This window comes from Nicotiana tabacum, chromosome 10 (assembly GCF_000715075.1).
Source record: "Nicotiana tabacum cultivar K326 chromosome 10, ASM71507v2, whole genome shotgun sequence".
NCBI lineage: Eukaryota > Viridiplantae > Streptophyta > Magnoliopsida > Solanales > Solanaceae > Nicotiana > Nicotiana tabacum.
The window spans coordinates 65028111-65042527 of record NC_134089.1 but is presented as its reverse complement, the minus strand read 5'-3'; the positions used below and the strand labels follow the sequence as shown (position 1 = coordinate 65042527).

Genomic DNA, 14417 nt, shown 5'->3' with positions numbered 1-14417 from the left:
TATCTCTCGGGATATCGTCCCGTAGTCCCAAAGTAAACACACAGCAGCAACACGAAGAATATTCAATTCAATCAAATTTCATACCAAAGTAAAACAGGTATTTCTAACCTAGCATGTTACACAGAATTCAAATAAAGCAGTTCGAACAAGTAAAGCAATTAAAGCACTTAGACATACTTCCCTAAACTAACAGTAGACTTAAATTGTAAGTAATGTACAACAAAGAAGAAAAACACAATTATAGTTGCTTAATAAAAACAAGATTTTCAACAATTAGCACATGTTCGCATTCGTCACCTCACGTACAAGGCATTTCATATATCAACAAGTACCAAATCCTAAGGGGAGTTCCTCTACACAAGGTTAGTCAAGTCACTTACCTCGAAACAACTCAATCAACTCGAAATCACGTTTTTGCCATGAGTACTCGACTCTAAATGGCTCAAATCTATTACATAATGTAAATATAACTTCAAGTAACTAATTCCACTAATTATTTCGAAGCTAACATGCAAAATTGAGAAAATTGCCCAACAAGTCCCCTGGGCCCACGTCTCGGAATCGAGTAAAAGTTACGGATTAAGAACCCCCATTCACTCACGAGTTCACTCGTACCAAAATTACTACAATCCGATACCAAAATCTTAATCAAAACCCCAAAATTAGGCCTAAGAATTTTTCCAAAATTTTCCCCAATTTCGCACTCCAAATCCGAAATTAGATGATGAATTCACGTTTAGATTAATGGGTTATAAGGAAAAAAGGAATTAGGAATAATTACCCAATTGATATCTCTGAAAATGCCTCAAAATCTCGTTCAAATCCAAGCTCCCAAACTCTAGTTTTGATAAAAATGGCTAAACCCTCGATTTTGAAACTTTATAATCTGCCCAGGTAATTCCTTCTTCACAAACGCAAGTCCATTGTCGCGAACACGATGCTCAAAAATCACTGGCCAATATTTCCTCTTTCACAAACGTGGGGGTCCACTCGCGAATGCATAACTTACACTGGTTGACCTCCCTACACGAACGCGAGGACCATGTCGCGAATGCGAAGACCAAAGGGCCCATACCTTCACGAACATAGGGCATCATCACGAACGCGAAGCACAATTCAGCTGCTTCACCCAGATACTCTACGCGAACGCGAGAACCCTCTCGGGAACGCGATGAAGGTTTTCTCTACAACACAACAACAGAAAATCTGCAACTTCTCTAAGTCTAAAAATGACCCGCTGATCATCTGAAACACACCCGAGGCCCCCGGGTCCATAACCAAACATGTCAACCAATCCTAAAACATCATGCGAACTTATTCCAACCCTCGAATCACATCAAACAATTCTAAAACCACAAATCACTCTCCAATCCAAGCCTTATGAACTGGAAATCTCAAGAATCCTACATCTGATGATAAAACCAACCAAACCAAGTCCGACTGACCCCAAATTTTGCACACAAGTCACATTCAACACTACAGAGCTACTCCAACTCTTGGAATTGGATTATGATCCCGATATCTAAATTTCACTATCGAACCAGAAACTTCAAAAATTCAACTTTCAGCATTTCAAGCTTAAATAAACTACGGACCTCTAAAACACAATCCGAACACGCCCTTAAGCCTGAAATCACCCAACGGAGTTAACGGAACTGACGAAATTCCATTCCGAGGCCATCTTTACACAGCTCCGACTACGGTCCAAATTCTAAAGCTTAAACTCTCTTTTAGGGACTAAGTGTCCCAAAACACCCCGAAACTCAAAACAAATCATCTCGCAAATCAAAATAGCAGAAACAATTACGGGGAAAGCCATTAATATGGGATCGGGGTGTTAATTCTTAAAACGATCGGCCGGATCATTACAAAGGGGCTAGCAACGAAAGATTTATTTATAAGTGATGAGCACATATATGATCAAGCAATAAATGGCTATGTCATCTCATAGACTAGCACAACTTAATGATTTCGCTTCGATTAACATATGAGGCAAGTTCTAGGCTACACATGATAGCACAAAAAATCACAAATCCTCACATACTCATTGCACATGACTCAATCGAGACAGTTTTGTTCAACTCTCAAGTCAATCAAGCACATATAATTGAGAATTTTTAAGAAATATTGCACTTTGTGGCATACAAGTCAACAACTGAGAAAAGGCGTCACAGAGTTGGCTATTTATTTTATTTAGGCATTATAATTCAAATCAAATGTATGGGAAGACAGAGCGCATGCCATAGCCAAATGTGCCAACACCAAACACGTCAATAGGTACCTCAGAGCAACTCAGTTTCTTCCTAACCTATTCCTAAAAAAACAAAGTACCCGGTTCGAGCTACACCCTTAGAAAATAACCAACGCCCAAAGAAAAACCAAGGGATACAACCTAACTATCCTAAAAAAATCTTTTTGGTATTTTTTAATAGGACTTTAATCCCTCAAGAAAACTATCCAAGTGATCCATCGTTGGGAAAAGTTCGAGCTTTTTCTGATTTTTTTCTATTTTTATTTTTTTTGAAAACCTAGACTATGTCTACTAATAAAAAAAATATTTATATAATTACACTTCAGAAAGTAGTTTCCCCACCCACACTAATATTATGCATAGTCCTCGATGCATGATCATGGAGAAAAATATTAAACAAGGGTGAGAAATACTCCGTGAGACCCTCTCGGGCTAGCTCGCAGAGGATCCTCAATATTAAGGGTCGGGACAACCCCACACTTAAGCTCAAACATGCTCCTCAACTTCAACTTTGGGTACTCAGACTTCCCCTACTCTGTAAACCAAAAACAATACGAAACTTGACACTATAAAAAAACAAAATAAATAAAATACAGGCTAGATTGCCTCTCAACATGCAACTTATTTATAGTCGTGGCACGACTCTGCTACTCTGCTCAGGCTGGGCTCTTTCTCTTCTTCTTTCTCCCATGAATTCTAACCTTTTTGCACGCTCTCGGAAGGTTTCCTCTTTCATCTCCGGCTCTTCTCTCAATCATCTTTACACACTCAGCTTGAAATACCACCTTCTCTAACTCAGTTATCCCATCTGGATCACTATAATTCTCATAAGATTTCTACTATATCCCTTTCAATTCTACCACAGTAATTATGCACAAGTCCTCATAATGCTTAGTGAGCTTAAGTGCCTTGTACACATTAAAAATGATTTCCTCATCATCAACTCTCATCTTCAACTTCCCTTCCCTCACATCAATAATCTCTCCACTAGTAGCTAAGAATGGTCGCCCCAAAATAATGGGCACCTCCTCATCTGCTTCGTAATCAAGAACAATAAAATCAGCAGGAAATAAACTTTCCCACTTGAACTAACACATCCTCAATAATTCCTTTTGGCATCACTAGTGACCTATCTGCCAACTGTAAAGTAAATGTAGTAGGTCTAAGAACCTCCAATCCGAGTTGCTGGAATAAAGATGATGGCATCAATTTTATACTAGCCCCTAAATCACACAGGGCTCTACCAACTTCTTGTTTTCCAAGCGATAGATGAATTGTGAAACTCCCAGGATCCTTCAACTTAGGCGGAAGTTTGTTTACCTCGAAAATGGTAATTACAATTAGATTTGATTTTGTGGTTCTAAAAATATGTGATTTATTTTTATGCTAGTTGTTAGGAAATATATTCTAAGTGTGAGACTAGAATATAAGATAATAGCTTGAAGATAGTATGCTATGCAAACTGAGTGTCCGAGAATCGGGACCTCGAGCCAGACTACACGGAGCCTCGGGGTCGAGCTAAGCATTAGGCTGTGGACGGCCGATGAAGGACTAACAGTTCTAAGAGCTTTGATGAGGGATCTTTATGATCAATGATGAGTAATAAATGAAGTACAATTAATGCAACACAATAACTGTATGCAACAATAGAGAGTGTTTGAGATAGAGAGCAGAGAATGTTCTTATTTTTATATTGAATATCATGTGTGCAAATAATAACAAGGGTCCCCTTTATATAAGAGGGGGAATCCCAACATAGTACATATGCATTTATTACAAAGATATGGGGCTGGTACAACCATTTAATGGCACGGTACGGACTTGTACTATTCTTATGGACTTGGTCAGCTCTAACCACTTGCCTTGGGAATCTCCCACTCGTTCATCATAGCCACCGATTTGTACTGCCCCGAGGTCGAGCTATGCCTCGAGCCTTTTTGTTCATCAAACCTCGAGCTGTGCCTCGAGCCTTCTGGAAACAAGCTATGGAATGCCATGATGACCCCAAATCACCCAACGTAGCTAACGAGATAGACGGAATTCCATTTCGAGGCTATCTTCATACTGCTCCGACTACGGTCTAAATTCTAAAGCTTAAGCTCTCATTGAGCGACTAAGTGTCCCAAAACACTCTGAAACTCAAAACGAATCCTCTTCGGCAACTCACAATAGCAGAAACAAATACAGGGAAAACAGTTAATAGGGGATCAAGCATTAATTCTTAAAATGACCGGTCAGGTCGTTACATCCTCCCCCTCTTAAAACATTCATTCGTTCTCGAACGAGCATAGAGACATACCTGAAGTGGTGAAAAGATGAGGGTAACAGCTGCGCATATCCTGCTTGGTCTCCCAAGTCACTTCCTCGACCGACTGACCCCGCTACTGAACCTTCACTGATGCAATGTTCTTTAACCTCAACTTTCGAACCTGCCTGTCCAATGTCGCCACTGACTCCTCAACATAAGATAGGTCCTTGTCCAACTGGACAAAACTGAAATCCAACACGTGTAATGGATTACCATGATACTTCCGGAGCATCGAAATATGAAATACCGGTTGAACTCCTGCCAAGCTGGTAGGTAAGGCAAGCTCATAAGAACCCTCCCCAACACGTCTCAATACCTCAAAAGGACCAATAAACCGGACTCAATTTCCCCTACTTCCCAAATCTCATAACGCCCTTCATAGGCAAAATCCGAAGCAGGACCTGCTCTCCAACCATATAAGAAACTTCACGAACCTTTCGGTCTGTATATCTCTTCTGTCTGGACTAGGCTGTGCGAAGTCTATCCTGAATCACCTTAACCTTCTCCAATGTGTCCTGAACCAAGTCTGTGCCCAATAATCTAGCCTTACCCTGCTCAAACCAACCCACCGGGGATCTACACCACCTACCATACAAAGCCTTATATGGTGCCATCTAAATGCTAGATTGATAACTGTTGTTGTAGGCAAACTCCACCAGTGGAAAGAACTGATCCCAAGAACCTCCAAACTCTATCACACATGCACGAAGCATATCCTCAAGAATCTGAATAGTGCGCTTGGACTGTCCATCCGTCTGGGTATGAAATGCGCTGCTCAACTCCACCCGAGTACCCAACTCATGCTGTACGGCCCTCCAGAATTGTGATGTGAACTGAGTACCTCTGTTTGAAATTAAGGAAACTGGAATACCATATAGACAAACAATCTCCCGGATATAAATCTCCGCCAATCGGTCCGAAGAATAGGTAGTACACACATGAATGAAGTGCGTAGACTTGGTCAGCCGATACAAAATCACCCAAATGGCATCGAACTTCTTCAAAGTCCGTGGGAGTCCAACTACGAAGTCCATGGTGATCCGCTCCCACTTCCACTCCGGAATCTCTATCTACTAAAGCAACCCACCCGGTGTTTGATGTTCATACTTTACCTACTGACAATTGAGGCACTAAGCTACAAACCCAACTATATCCTTCTTCATCCGCCTCCACCAATAGTGCTATCTCAAGTCCTGGTACATCTTCGCGGCACCTGTATGAATGGAATACCGTGAACTATAGGCCTCCTCTAAAATTAACTCGCGATGCCCATCAACATTTGGTACACATACCCAACCTTGCATCCTCAATACCCCATCATTACCAATAGTCACATCTCTGATACGATCAAATAAAGAAGACCGAGAAATCACGAAAGCTAGAACCTGACTAGGCTCCGAAAGATCCAATCTCACAAACTGGCTGGCTAAGGCTTGAACATCCATCGCCATGGGCCTCTCCGCTTCTTGTAAATAAGCCAAACTCCACAAACTCTCTGCCCAACGACTCAAAGCATCGGCCACCACATTGGCCTTGCCCGAGTGATACAAGATAGTGATATCATAGTCCTTCAGCAGCTCTAACCACCTCCTCTAGCGCAAATTAAGATCCTTCTACTTGAACATATGTTGCAAACTCCGGTGATCAGTATAGATCTCACAGGAACACCGTACAAATAATGACGCCAGATCTTCAAGGCGTGAACAATAGCAGCCAACTCGAGATCATGGACAAGTTAATTCTTCTCATGTACCTTCAATTGTCTGGACGCATAGGAAATCACCCTACCATCCTGCATCAATACCGCTCCAAGGCCAATCCTCAAGGCATCACAATAGACAATATAAGACCCCGAACCTGTAGGCAATATCAGTAATGGGGCTGTAGTCAAAGCTGTCTTGAGCTTTTGGAAGCTCTCCGCACACTCTTCCATCCACTAGAACGGAGCACCCTTCTGGGTCAGCCTGGTCATAGGTGCTGCAATAGATGAAAATCCCTCAACAAATCGACGGTAATAATCCGCCAAGCCAAGAAAACCGTGGATCTCTGTAGCTGAGGATGGTCTGGGCCAGCTCTGCACTACTTCCACTTTCTTCGGATACACATTTATCCCCTCACTCGATACTACGTGACCTAACCACGGAATCCAACCAAAACTCACATTTCGAAAACTTTGCATATAATTTCTTTTCTATCAAAGTCTAAAGCACTGTCCTCAGGTACTGCTCATGATCTTCCCGACTCCGGGAGCATAACAAAATATCATCAATAAAGACAATGCCAAACGAGTCAAGATATGGCCGGAACACACTGTGCATCAAATGCATGAAGGCTGCTGGGGAATTGGTCAGCCCAAATGACATAACAAGGAACTCGTAATGACCATACCGAGTCATGAAAGTAGTCTTCAGGATATCTGGGTCCCGAATCTTCAACTGATGGTAACCTGAATGCAAGTCAATCTTAGAAAACACTCGTGCACCCTGTAGGTGGTCAAACAAATTATCAATACGAGGCAAAGGATACCGGTTCTTCACTGTAACTTTGTTCAACTGGCGATAATCAATGCACATACGCATAGAAGCATCCTTCCTCTTCACAAACAAGACAGGAACACTCCAAGGTGATACACTGGGCCAAATAAAACCCTTATCAAGCAATTCCTATAACTGATCCTTCAACTCCTTCAACTCAGGAGGGGCCATATGATATGGAGAAATAGAAATGGGCTGAGTGCCTGGCAACAAATCAATGCCGAAATCAATATCTCTATCGGGCGGCATACCCGGAAGGTCAATTGGAAACACATCAAGGAAGTCCTATACTACTGGGACTAAATCAACTATAGGGGTATCAATACTGACATCTCTCACATAGGCTAGATACGCGTCACACCCCTTCTCAACCATTCGCTGAGCCTTAAGGAAAGAAATAACTCTACTAGGAATGTGATCTAAAGTACCCCTCCACTCTACTCACGGTACACCTGGCATAGCCAACATCATGGTTTTGGCGTGACAATAAATAATAGAATAATGGGGAGACAACCAGTCAAAATCTACCATGCTGAGCAATAATATATCGGCTCTTGTCTCAAAACCACTAAAAGCAACCAAACACGACCGATAAACGCGGTCCACAACAAGAAAATTTTCCATAGGAGTAGAAACATAAATAGGGGAATTCAAAAAATCCCGAGATATGCTAAAATGCAGGGCAAAATAAGAGGACACATAAGAATAAGTGGAACTTGGATAGAATAAAACCGATGAATCTCTATGACAAACTAGGACAATACCTATGATGATGGAATCGGAGGTGACAGCCTCAGTACGAGCAGGACGAGCATAATATCTAGCCTGGCCTCCCCTTCTAGGGCGACCTCTTCCTCCCTGACCTCCACCTCTAGTTGGCTGACCAGGTGGGGTAGCAACTGTAGGGATGGCAATTGGGGCAGGGTAGGGTAGGGATAACCTTAAATGGGGCAAGGCAGGGAAGGGCAAATTGTTATTTTTAAAATATTTTAATAGGGCAGGGCAGGGTAGGGCACATACGGGTTAATAGTTGGGTCGGGTCAAAATAATTTAGACCCGCATACCGGCGTACTCCCAAATCTTAAATCCCAATCGCTAAAAGCGTAAAACCTAATTTCCAAACTCAGAAGTCAAAAACTCTCAATCTCTCATACGATTCTTCTTCCTCTTTGAACTGCTGCGAATCTGCGATTCTTCTTCCTCAAACCTTCTTCGATTCTTCTTCCTCCAGTAAATCCACGTAAATATCTAATAAGTACATAGTTCTCTTTTTTCTCTAATAATTTCCATTCATTTTGTCACAACCACTGGTCCAGCCTAGTAATGGTGTTTCACTGATCAACAGACCTTTTTTTGGAGAAGAACTACCTTGGACCAGGTCTACCGATCTTTATTTGTCAAGTTCGGACTCGATTTTGTTGCTACTTGGTTTCTCTGATTCTATATTCTGTTGGGAGATTAGTGTCGGGCTGCCCTTTTTTTTAATTTTGTTACTGATATAGTGGGTTGCCTATGCATAGAGAGTTATCTGATTGCTGGGTTTCAGTATTATACGTGCTTTTTCTGTACCTTAATCCTGGCATAGTGTTACTCAACTACCAGGTTTCTTATAGTTCTGCTTTGTGATTTATCTATGTGGAAAAGACTTGGTCGAAAATCCTTGTTTGAGTTTCCCATTTGTGGGAAATTTTGGTGGATCCTCCAATTTATTTTGGTAATGTGAGTAATTATCTGGAAAGGAAACAAACGATGTGTAGTTTTAGTCTTTTAGAAAATGATTCTTGGCTTCTCCTTCGACAAGAACTAGAAGTCTTGCTATGGCTTCTCCTTGGGCTGTTAGAATTGACATGGCGGGCTTGTTTCATTCTTAGTGCCATATTGCTATGGCTTCCTGGTGTGCATAAAATGAAAAAAAAAATTATTTTCTACTTCCAAATGTTTCCTTTAGGAACTCCATTGTAGCATAGGGAGTTTGCACAATGTATTGTAAAGGAATCCAATTCACATAGATAATATCATCAGATTTCTTAGTTTAAATATAAGATCATCTGTTGTAGATGGACACCATCTTTTGTTACTTTGTTTATCACAGTACTTGAAATATCTAAATACTCCTACCAAATATTTTGTTAATATAAGTTAATACTAGCAGATTCGATGTACATGTCAAGGAAAACCTGCACCATGGAACTTATGCTTGGTGAAATTCAGATATCATCTTGTCCAAATCAATCACTTAACTACTGTTTGACTGTTCATTTTGATACAAAAGTGAGTAGGTTCTAGGAATATGACATTTGGTTATTAAATTTTGTTGATGGAGAATGAGACAAATCTTCTTGTCGCTGGGACATATACTAAATATCAATTTTTAGTGATATTTCTTGTCTTTGTTTTACTAGATAATCATGGCATCTCAAATTGAAGAGAATCTACCAGCTTCATCTACTAATGCTATTTCCTTAGACGATGAGAGTCAAAGGCCTTCACAACCTGATGAAGTTGAACTGAAAAAAGGAGATATTCCCGAGCATGGGATCATTTCGAGCTAGTAAAGGTTAAGGGTGTTCCATATGGTGCTTGTAAATATTGCGATCGCCGGTATAAAAATTCTAGAAATTATGGGACAAAATCTATGTTATATCACATGCTTAAGTGTCCTAATAGGCCAAGAGATGCACAAAATGAGGGCGATACCGGTGGTGGTTATTTTGATCAAGATGTTTCACGTAAAAAACTTGCACATGCCATTATTTTACACGAGTATTCACTCTCTATAGTTGATCATGTGGGATTTAGGAACTTTGTTGCGAGTCTTCAACCTATGTTTAAGATGGTTTCCAGAAATACAATCAAGAATGACATAATAAAAATCTTTGACAATTTGAAATCGCAAACTTCTATGTTGTTGGAGAAAGTCACGAGTAGAATTGCAATAACAACCGATATGTGGACTTCCAATAGTAACAAAAAAGGGTTCATGACTATTACTGGTCATTTCACTGATGATTCATGGAGGCTTCAAAGTATTTTGAGATTTGCTTATGTCCCTGCTCCACATGATAAAGATGCTTTGTGTGGTGCTTTGGTTAATTGTTTGTTTGATTAGAATCTTGAACGAAAACTATCGACTATCACAGTTGATAATTGTAGCACAAATAATGCTATGATTAAAACTTTATTGGATGAGAAACTTAATAAAAAAGATTTGTTGTTGAGTGGTCGAGTATTTCATGTGAGTTGTGCTGCACATATTTTAAACTTGATTGTGCAAGAAGGGTTAAAAGTGATAGGAGATAGTATTAGCAAAGTGCGTGATAGTGTCTTGTATTTGATTGGATCAGCTGGCAAAATTGACAGGTTTGAAGAAGCAACACGTTTGGTTCACTGTTCTTGTTATAAGAAGTTGGAGTATGATTGTCCTACTAGGTGGAACTCAACATATTTAATGTTGAGAACAACTATAAAATACAAAGAGGTGTTTAACAAGTTGAGTCTAACTGACACAAATTATAAGTCGTATCCAACTGAAGAGCAATGGAGTAATGCAGAAGATGTTTCTGATAAACTCAAACTTTTTTATCATATCACTGAACAGTTTTCAGAAACTCAATATCCAACTTCTAGTCAATACTTTACAAAAGTTTGTGAAATTAAATTAGAATTGGAAGCTTGGGTGAAAGAGCTTAATCCTTTGATTAGCGATATGACATCTGCCATGTTGTTGAAATTTAAAAAATATTGGGATGGTGTGCATATTTTGATAGGAGTAGCTTCCATCTTTGATCCACGGTACAAGATGAGGTTGGTAAAGTTCTTTATTCCACTAATTTATGGTGAAGAAGCTTCAACTAAAATTCAAGAAGTTCGATCCAATTGTTATGATCTCTTTCAAGATTATAAGAGTAAATTATCTGCTCCACATGATTCATTAGCATCTAGTTCTAGTGAAGTCACTAGTTTTACTCAGGGTGATCGGCTTTCGAGCTTTGATAGATTTGTAGCTTCAACTGGAGCTACAGTGGAGAAAAGATCAGAGTTGGATATGTACTTAGAAGAAGACCTACTACCTCGAACCCCTTCATTTGACAATTTGAGTTGGTGGAAGACAAATGGATTGAAATTTCCTACATTGCAAAAAATGGCTCGTGATCTCTTAGCCATTCCCGTGTCTAGTGTTGCTTCAGAATCGGCATTTACCACTAGTGGGAGGTTGATTAGCCCGCATCGGAGTAGACTCCACCCCACAACTTTGGAAGCTTTAATGTGTGCTCGCACGTGGTTATGGAATGACTTAAATGGTAAGTAATTTTCTCATTATTGTCTTAATAGGTATTCAATTGTTTAATACTATATTGATACATTGAACTATGCATTTTTCCTTTTAGGTTTGACTTCAACCGCTGATCAAGTTTCATGTCCCACATTGCTTGATGAAGAGGACGAGCCGAATTCAAGTGGTTTATCGCAACTATGAGACCCTTGACATGCTACTGTTTTTCCACATAGCTACTGTTTCACATAGCTACTGTTTCAATTTATAGTATTTGTTTTTATTGTTATTGGTACTGTTTGAATTTAAGTATGGTTTCGGCCTACTTGTAGCAGTTAAATGTTCCATGTAAAACTCACAGTTTTTTCTTCATGGTTAATAGACTGTGTTTGTCAAGTGGTTACAACTTACAGGATTGACTGACTGTGCAAAGACATACATTTCCATGATGGGGTTCAGTAGGAATACATGTACATGTTGTCTGATGTGTGTCTAGCTAGTACGAAGTGACTATGGTTGAGTAGGAATACATGTACATGTTGTCTAATGTGTGTCTAGCTAGTACGAAGTGAATATGGTTCCTGCAAAGGCAACCTTAATCTATAAAATGAAAGTATTCTACCAAATATATACTCATCATTATAAAAATGTAATTTACACCCCTAATCTATAAAATGAAAGTATTCTACCAAATATATACTCATCATTATAAAAATGTAATTTACACCCCAGGGATAATAAACTAAGACACTTGAACATCAAGAGTATACAACAATAGACTTTTGTTCAAAAATATATAAAATTTCTTCAACTCTTGCAATGCAGACTGGCAGTCTTCCAAATCCTTTTCAGTTCCTTCATGAACTTGTATCCCTCACAGTAGCAACCCAACTCAGATTTGAAAATCTTTTTAATAGTTCTCACAACTAACTTGCAACTGTACAATGAAGATCTTGATCTTTTAGCCCAGTTGACACGACAATATTTGCAAGAGAGAGAGTGTGTGTGTGCGCGCGCTCGTATAACATGAGACTTTTTTTTTGTTTCTATACAAAGGTTACGATCCTAAAATTGTATGTGTATATACAAATATACTAGTACATGATTATGAAGATGGGATCTGCTCATACAATATATATAAACATAATATTACAAATTTGAAAAAAAATACAAGAGAACCTAAACGGGACAGGGAGAGGCAGGGCAGGGCGGGCCAAGCAATATTTGAAAATATTCTAATAGGGCAGGGCAGGGCGGGTCAAAATATTAGCAGGTCAAGGCTTGCCCCGCCCCGCCCTAACTTGCCCTGCCCCATTTGACACCCCTAAGCAACTGGTGCTGTAATCATAGCCTGAGAACTCTGTGGGGCACGCTGTGGCTAAGACGTCTGTGGAGGTGCACCCCTCCTAAGTCTGCGGCAATCCCTGACCATATGGCATGTGTCACCATACTCAAAACAAGCTCTCGGAGGTCGTGGCAGCTGTGACTGGCTCGGGCCAAGTCTGTTGGACTAACCACTGAAAGCACCCCGTGCAAGAGGCGCACTAGATACTAGAGATGCATAATAAGGCTCCTGAGGTCTAGGGAGAGCTGGAATACCACTGGCTGCTAGAAGAGCTAAATGAACGGTGTAACTCATATAACCCCTACTATGACAAACTACAGCTGGGGAACGGTCACCAGAATAATAGCTCGACTCTCGAGGCCTCCTGGCTTCCCTCTCATCTCTATCCCGAGCATGCATACCCTCTACTCTCCTAGCAATGCTCACCACCTGCTGATAAGAGATATCTATCTTCAACTCTCGAGCCATGCTAGACCTGATGCTAGGAATGAGCCCCTCAATAAGCCGGTGAACTCTCTCATAAACTGTAGAAACCAAGGCTGGTGCATGCCTAGCCAAGTTAGTGAAATGGATAACATACTCTGAAACAGTCATAGTGCCCTGGCACAAATGCTCAAACTCTGCACGCCATGTGTCCCTGAGGCTCTGAGGGACAAACTCTCTCAAGAACATATCAGAAAATTGAGTCAAAGTAAGGGAAGGTGCCTCAGCTGGACTGTCCAACTCAAAAGTACGCCACCACTGATAGGCTGCTCTTAGAAGCTGGAAGGCAGAGAAAGAAACCCCACTCGATCCTGATATACCCATAGTGCGAAGGATACAGTAGCACTCCTCCAAAAATCCCAGAGCATCATCTAATGCTAGACCACTGAATACAGGAGGCTTGTACTTCTTAAACCTCTCAAGCCTCCGCTGCTCCTCCTCTGAAGTTGCTGCCCTATCCTCAGGCTGAACTGGGGCTACAGGTGGTACCAGTATAACCTTTGGGACCTGATCAACCTGGATCCGCTGCTCAGGAGTGCGGGCGGTGGGAGTCTATACTCCTCCCCCGGCCTGGGATGTGGCTGCAGCAAGGGGAATCAACCCTGCCTGAGCTAGGGTGGTGTACATGCTCACGAACTGCGCAAGGGTCTCCTGAAGAGCTAGCATAGTAGTAGTAGTAGGCATATCAGGTGCCTGGACTCCGGCTGGAGCTGCTGGCGGCTCCTCGGTGGCAGCTCGTGTGGGTGCTCTGGCTGCACCACATGCGCGTCCTCAGCCTCTACCCCGGCCCCAACCTCTGACGGCTCTAGCAGGGGGCACGGGTGCCTGGTCATCTCTGATAACATGTTTCCTCACCATCTATGAGAGAATAGAAGATATAATTTCAGAATTTTGATATCAAAAATCTCGCATGACAAGGAAATCAAATGAAGTGGAATTTTCCTAACAGTTATATAGGATCTCGTAGATAAGTACAGACGTCTCTGTACCGATCTGCGAGACTCTAATAAATCGGTTTGTGATTCATGACTCCTATGAACCTAGAGCTCTGATACCAACTTGTCACGACCAAAGTTCGCCCTCCGTGAATTGTCGTGACGGTACCTAGTCTCTACGACTAGGTAAGCCTAACAAATTGCGGAAAAGGAAACGAAATACAAAACTAGCAAGAACTGCGAATAAACATAATAATAACATTTAAGATGCCGCTCGACATATACAAA

At 41.0% G+C, this 14417-nt stretch overlaps 2 protein-coding genes across 4 annotated transcripts; both read left to right on the top strand.

Moving 5' to 3' along the window:
* The first annotated feature begins 8163 nt into the window (after positions 1-8163).
* LOC107802775 (zinc finger BED domain-containing protein RICESLEEPER 2-like) lies at positions 8164-11709 on the top strand. Of its 3 annotated transcripts, XM_075222932.1 has the most exons (4): positions 8164-8333; positions 8439-8494; positions 9496-11394; positions 11482-11709. In XM_075222932.1, exons 3-4 carry the CDS (start codon positions 10260-10262, stop codon positions 11568-11570), a joined length of 1224 nt encoding a protein of 407 aa, XP_075079033.1. In that variant the 5' UTR covers positions 8164-8333; positions 8439-8494; positions 9496-10259; the 3' UTR covers positions 11571-11709. The 3 variants fall into 3 exon arrangements, with proteins under 3 accessions (XP_075079033.1, XP_075079034.1, XP_016481821.2); XM_075222933.1 differs by lacking the exon at positions 8439-8494; XM_016626335.2 differs by having other exon boundaries at positions 8164-8471.
* Positions 9741-10202, top strand: LOC142165142 (zinc finger BED domain-containing protein DAYSLEEPER-like). Its single transcript, XM_075223762.1, has one exon. It carries the CDS (start codon positions 9741-9743, stop codon positions 10200-10202), a length of 462 nt encoding a protein of 153 aa, XP_075079863.1.
* Positions 11710-14417: the final 2708 nt, after the last annotated feature.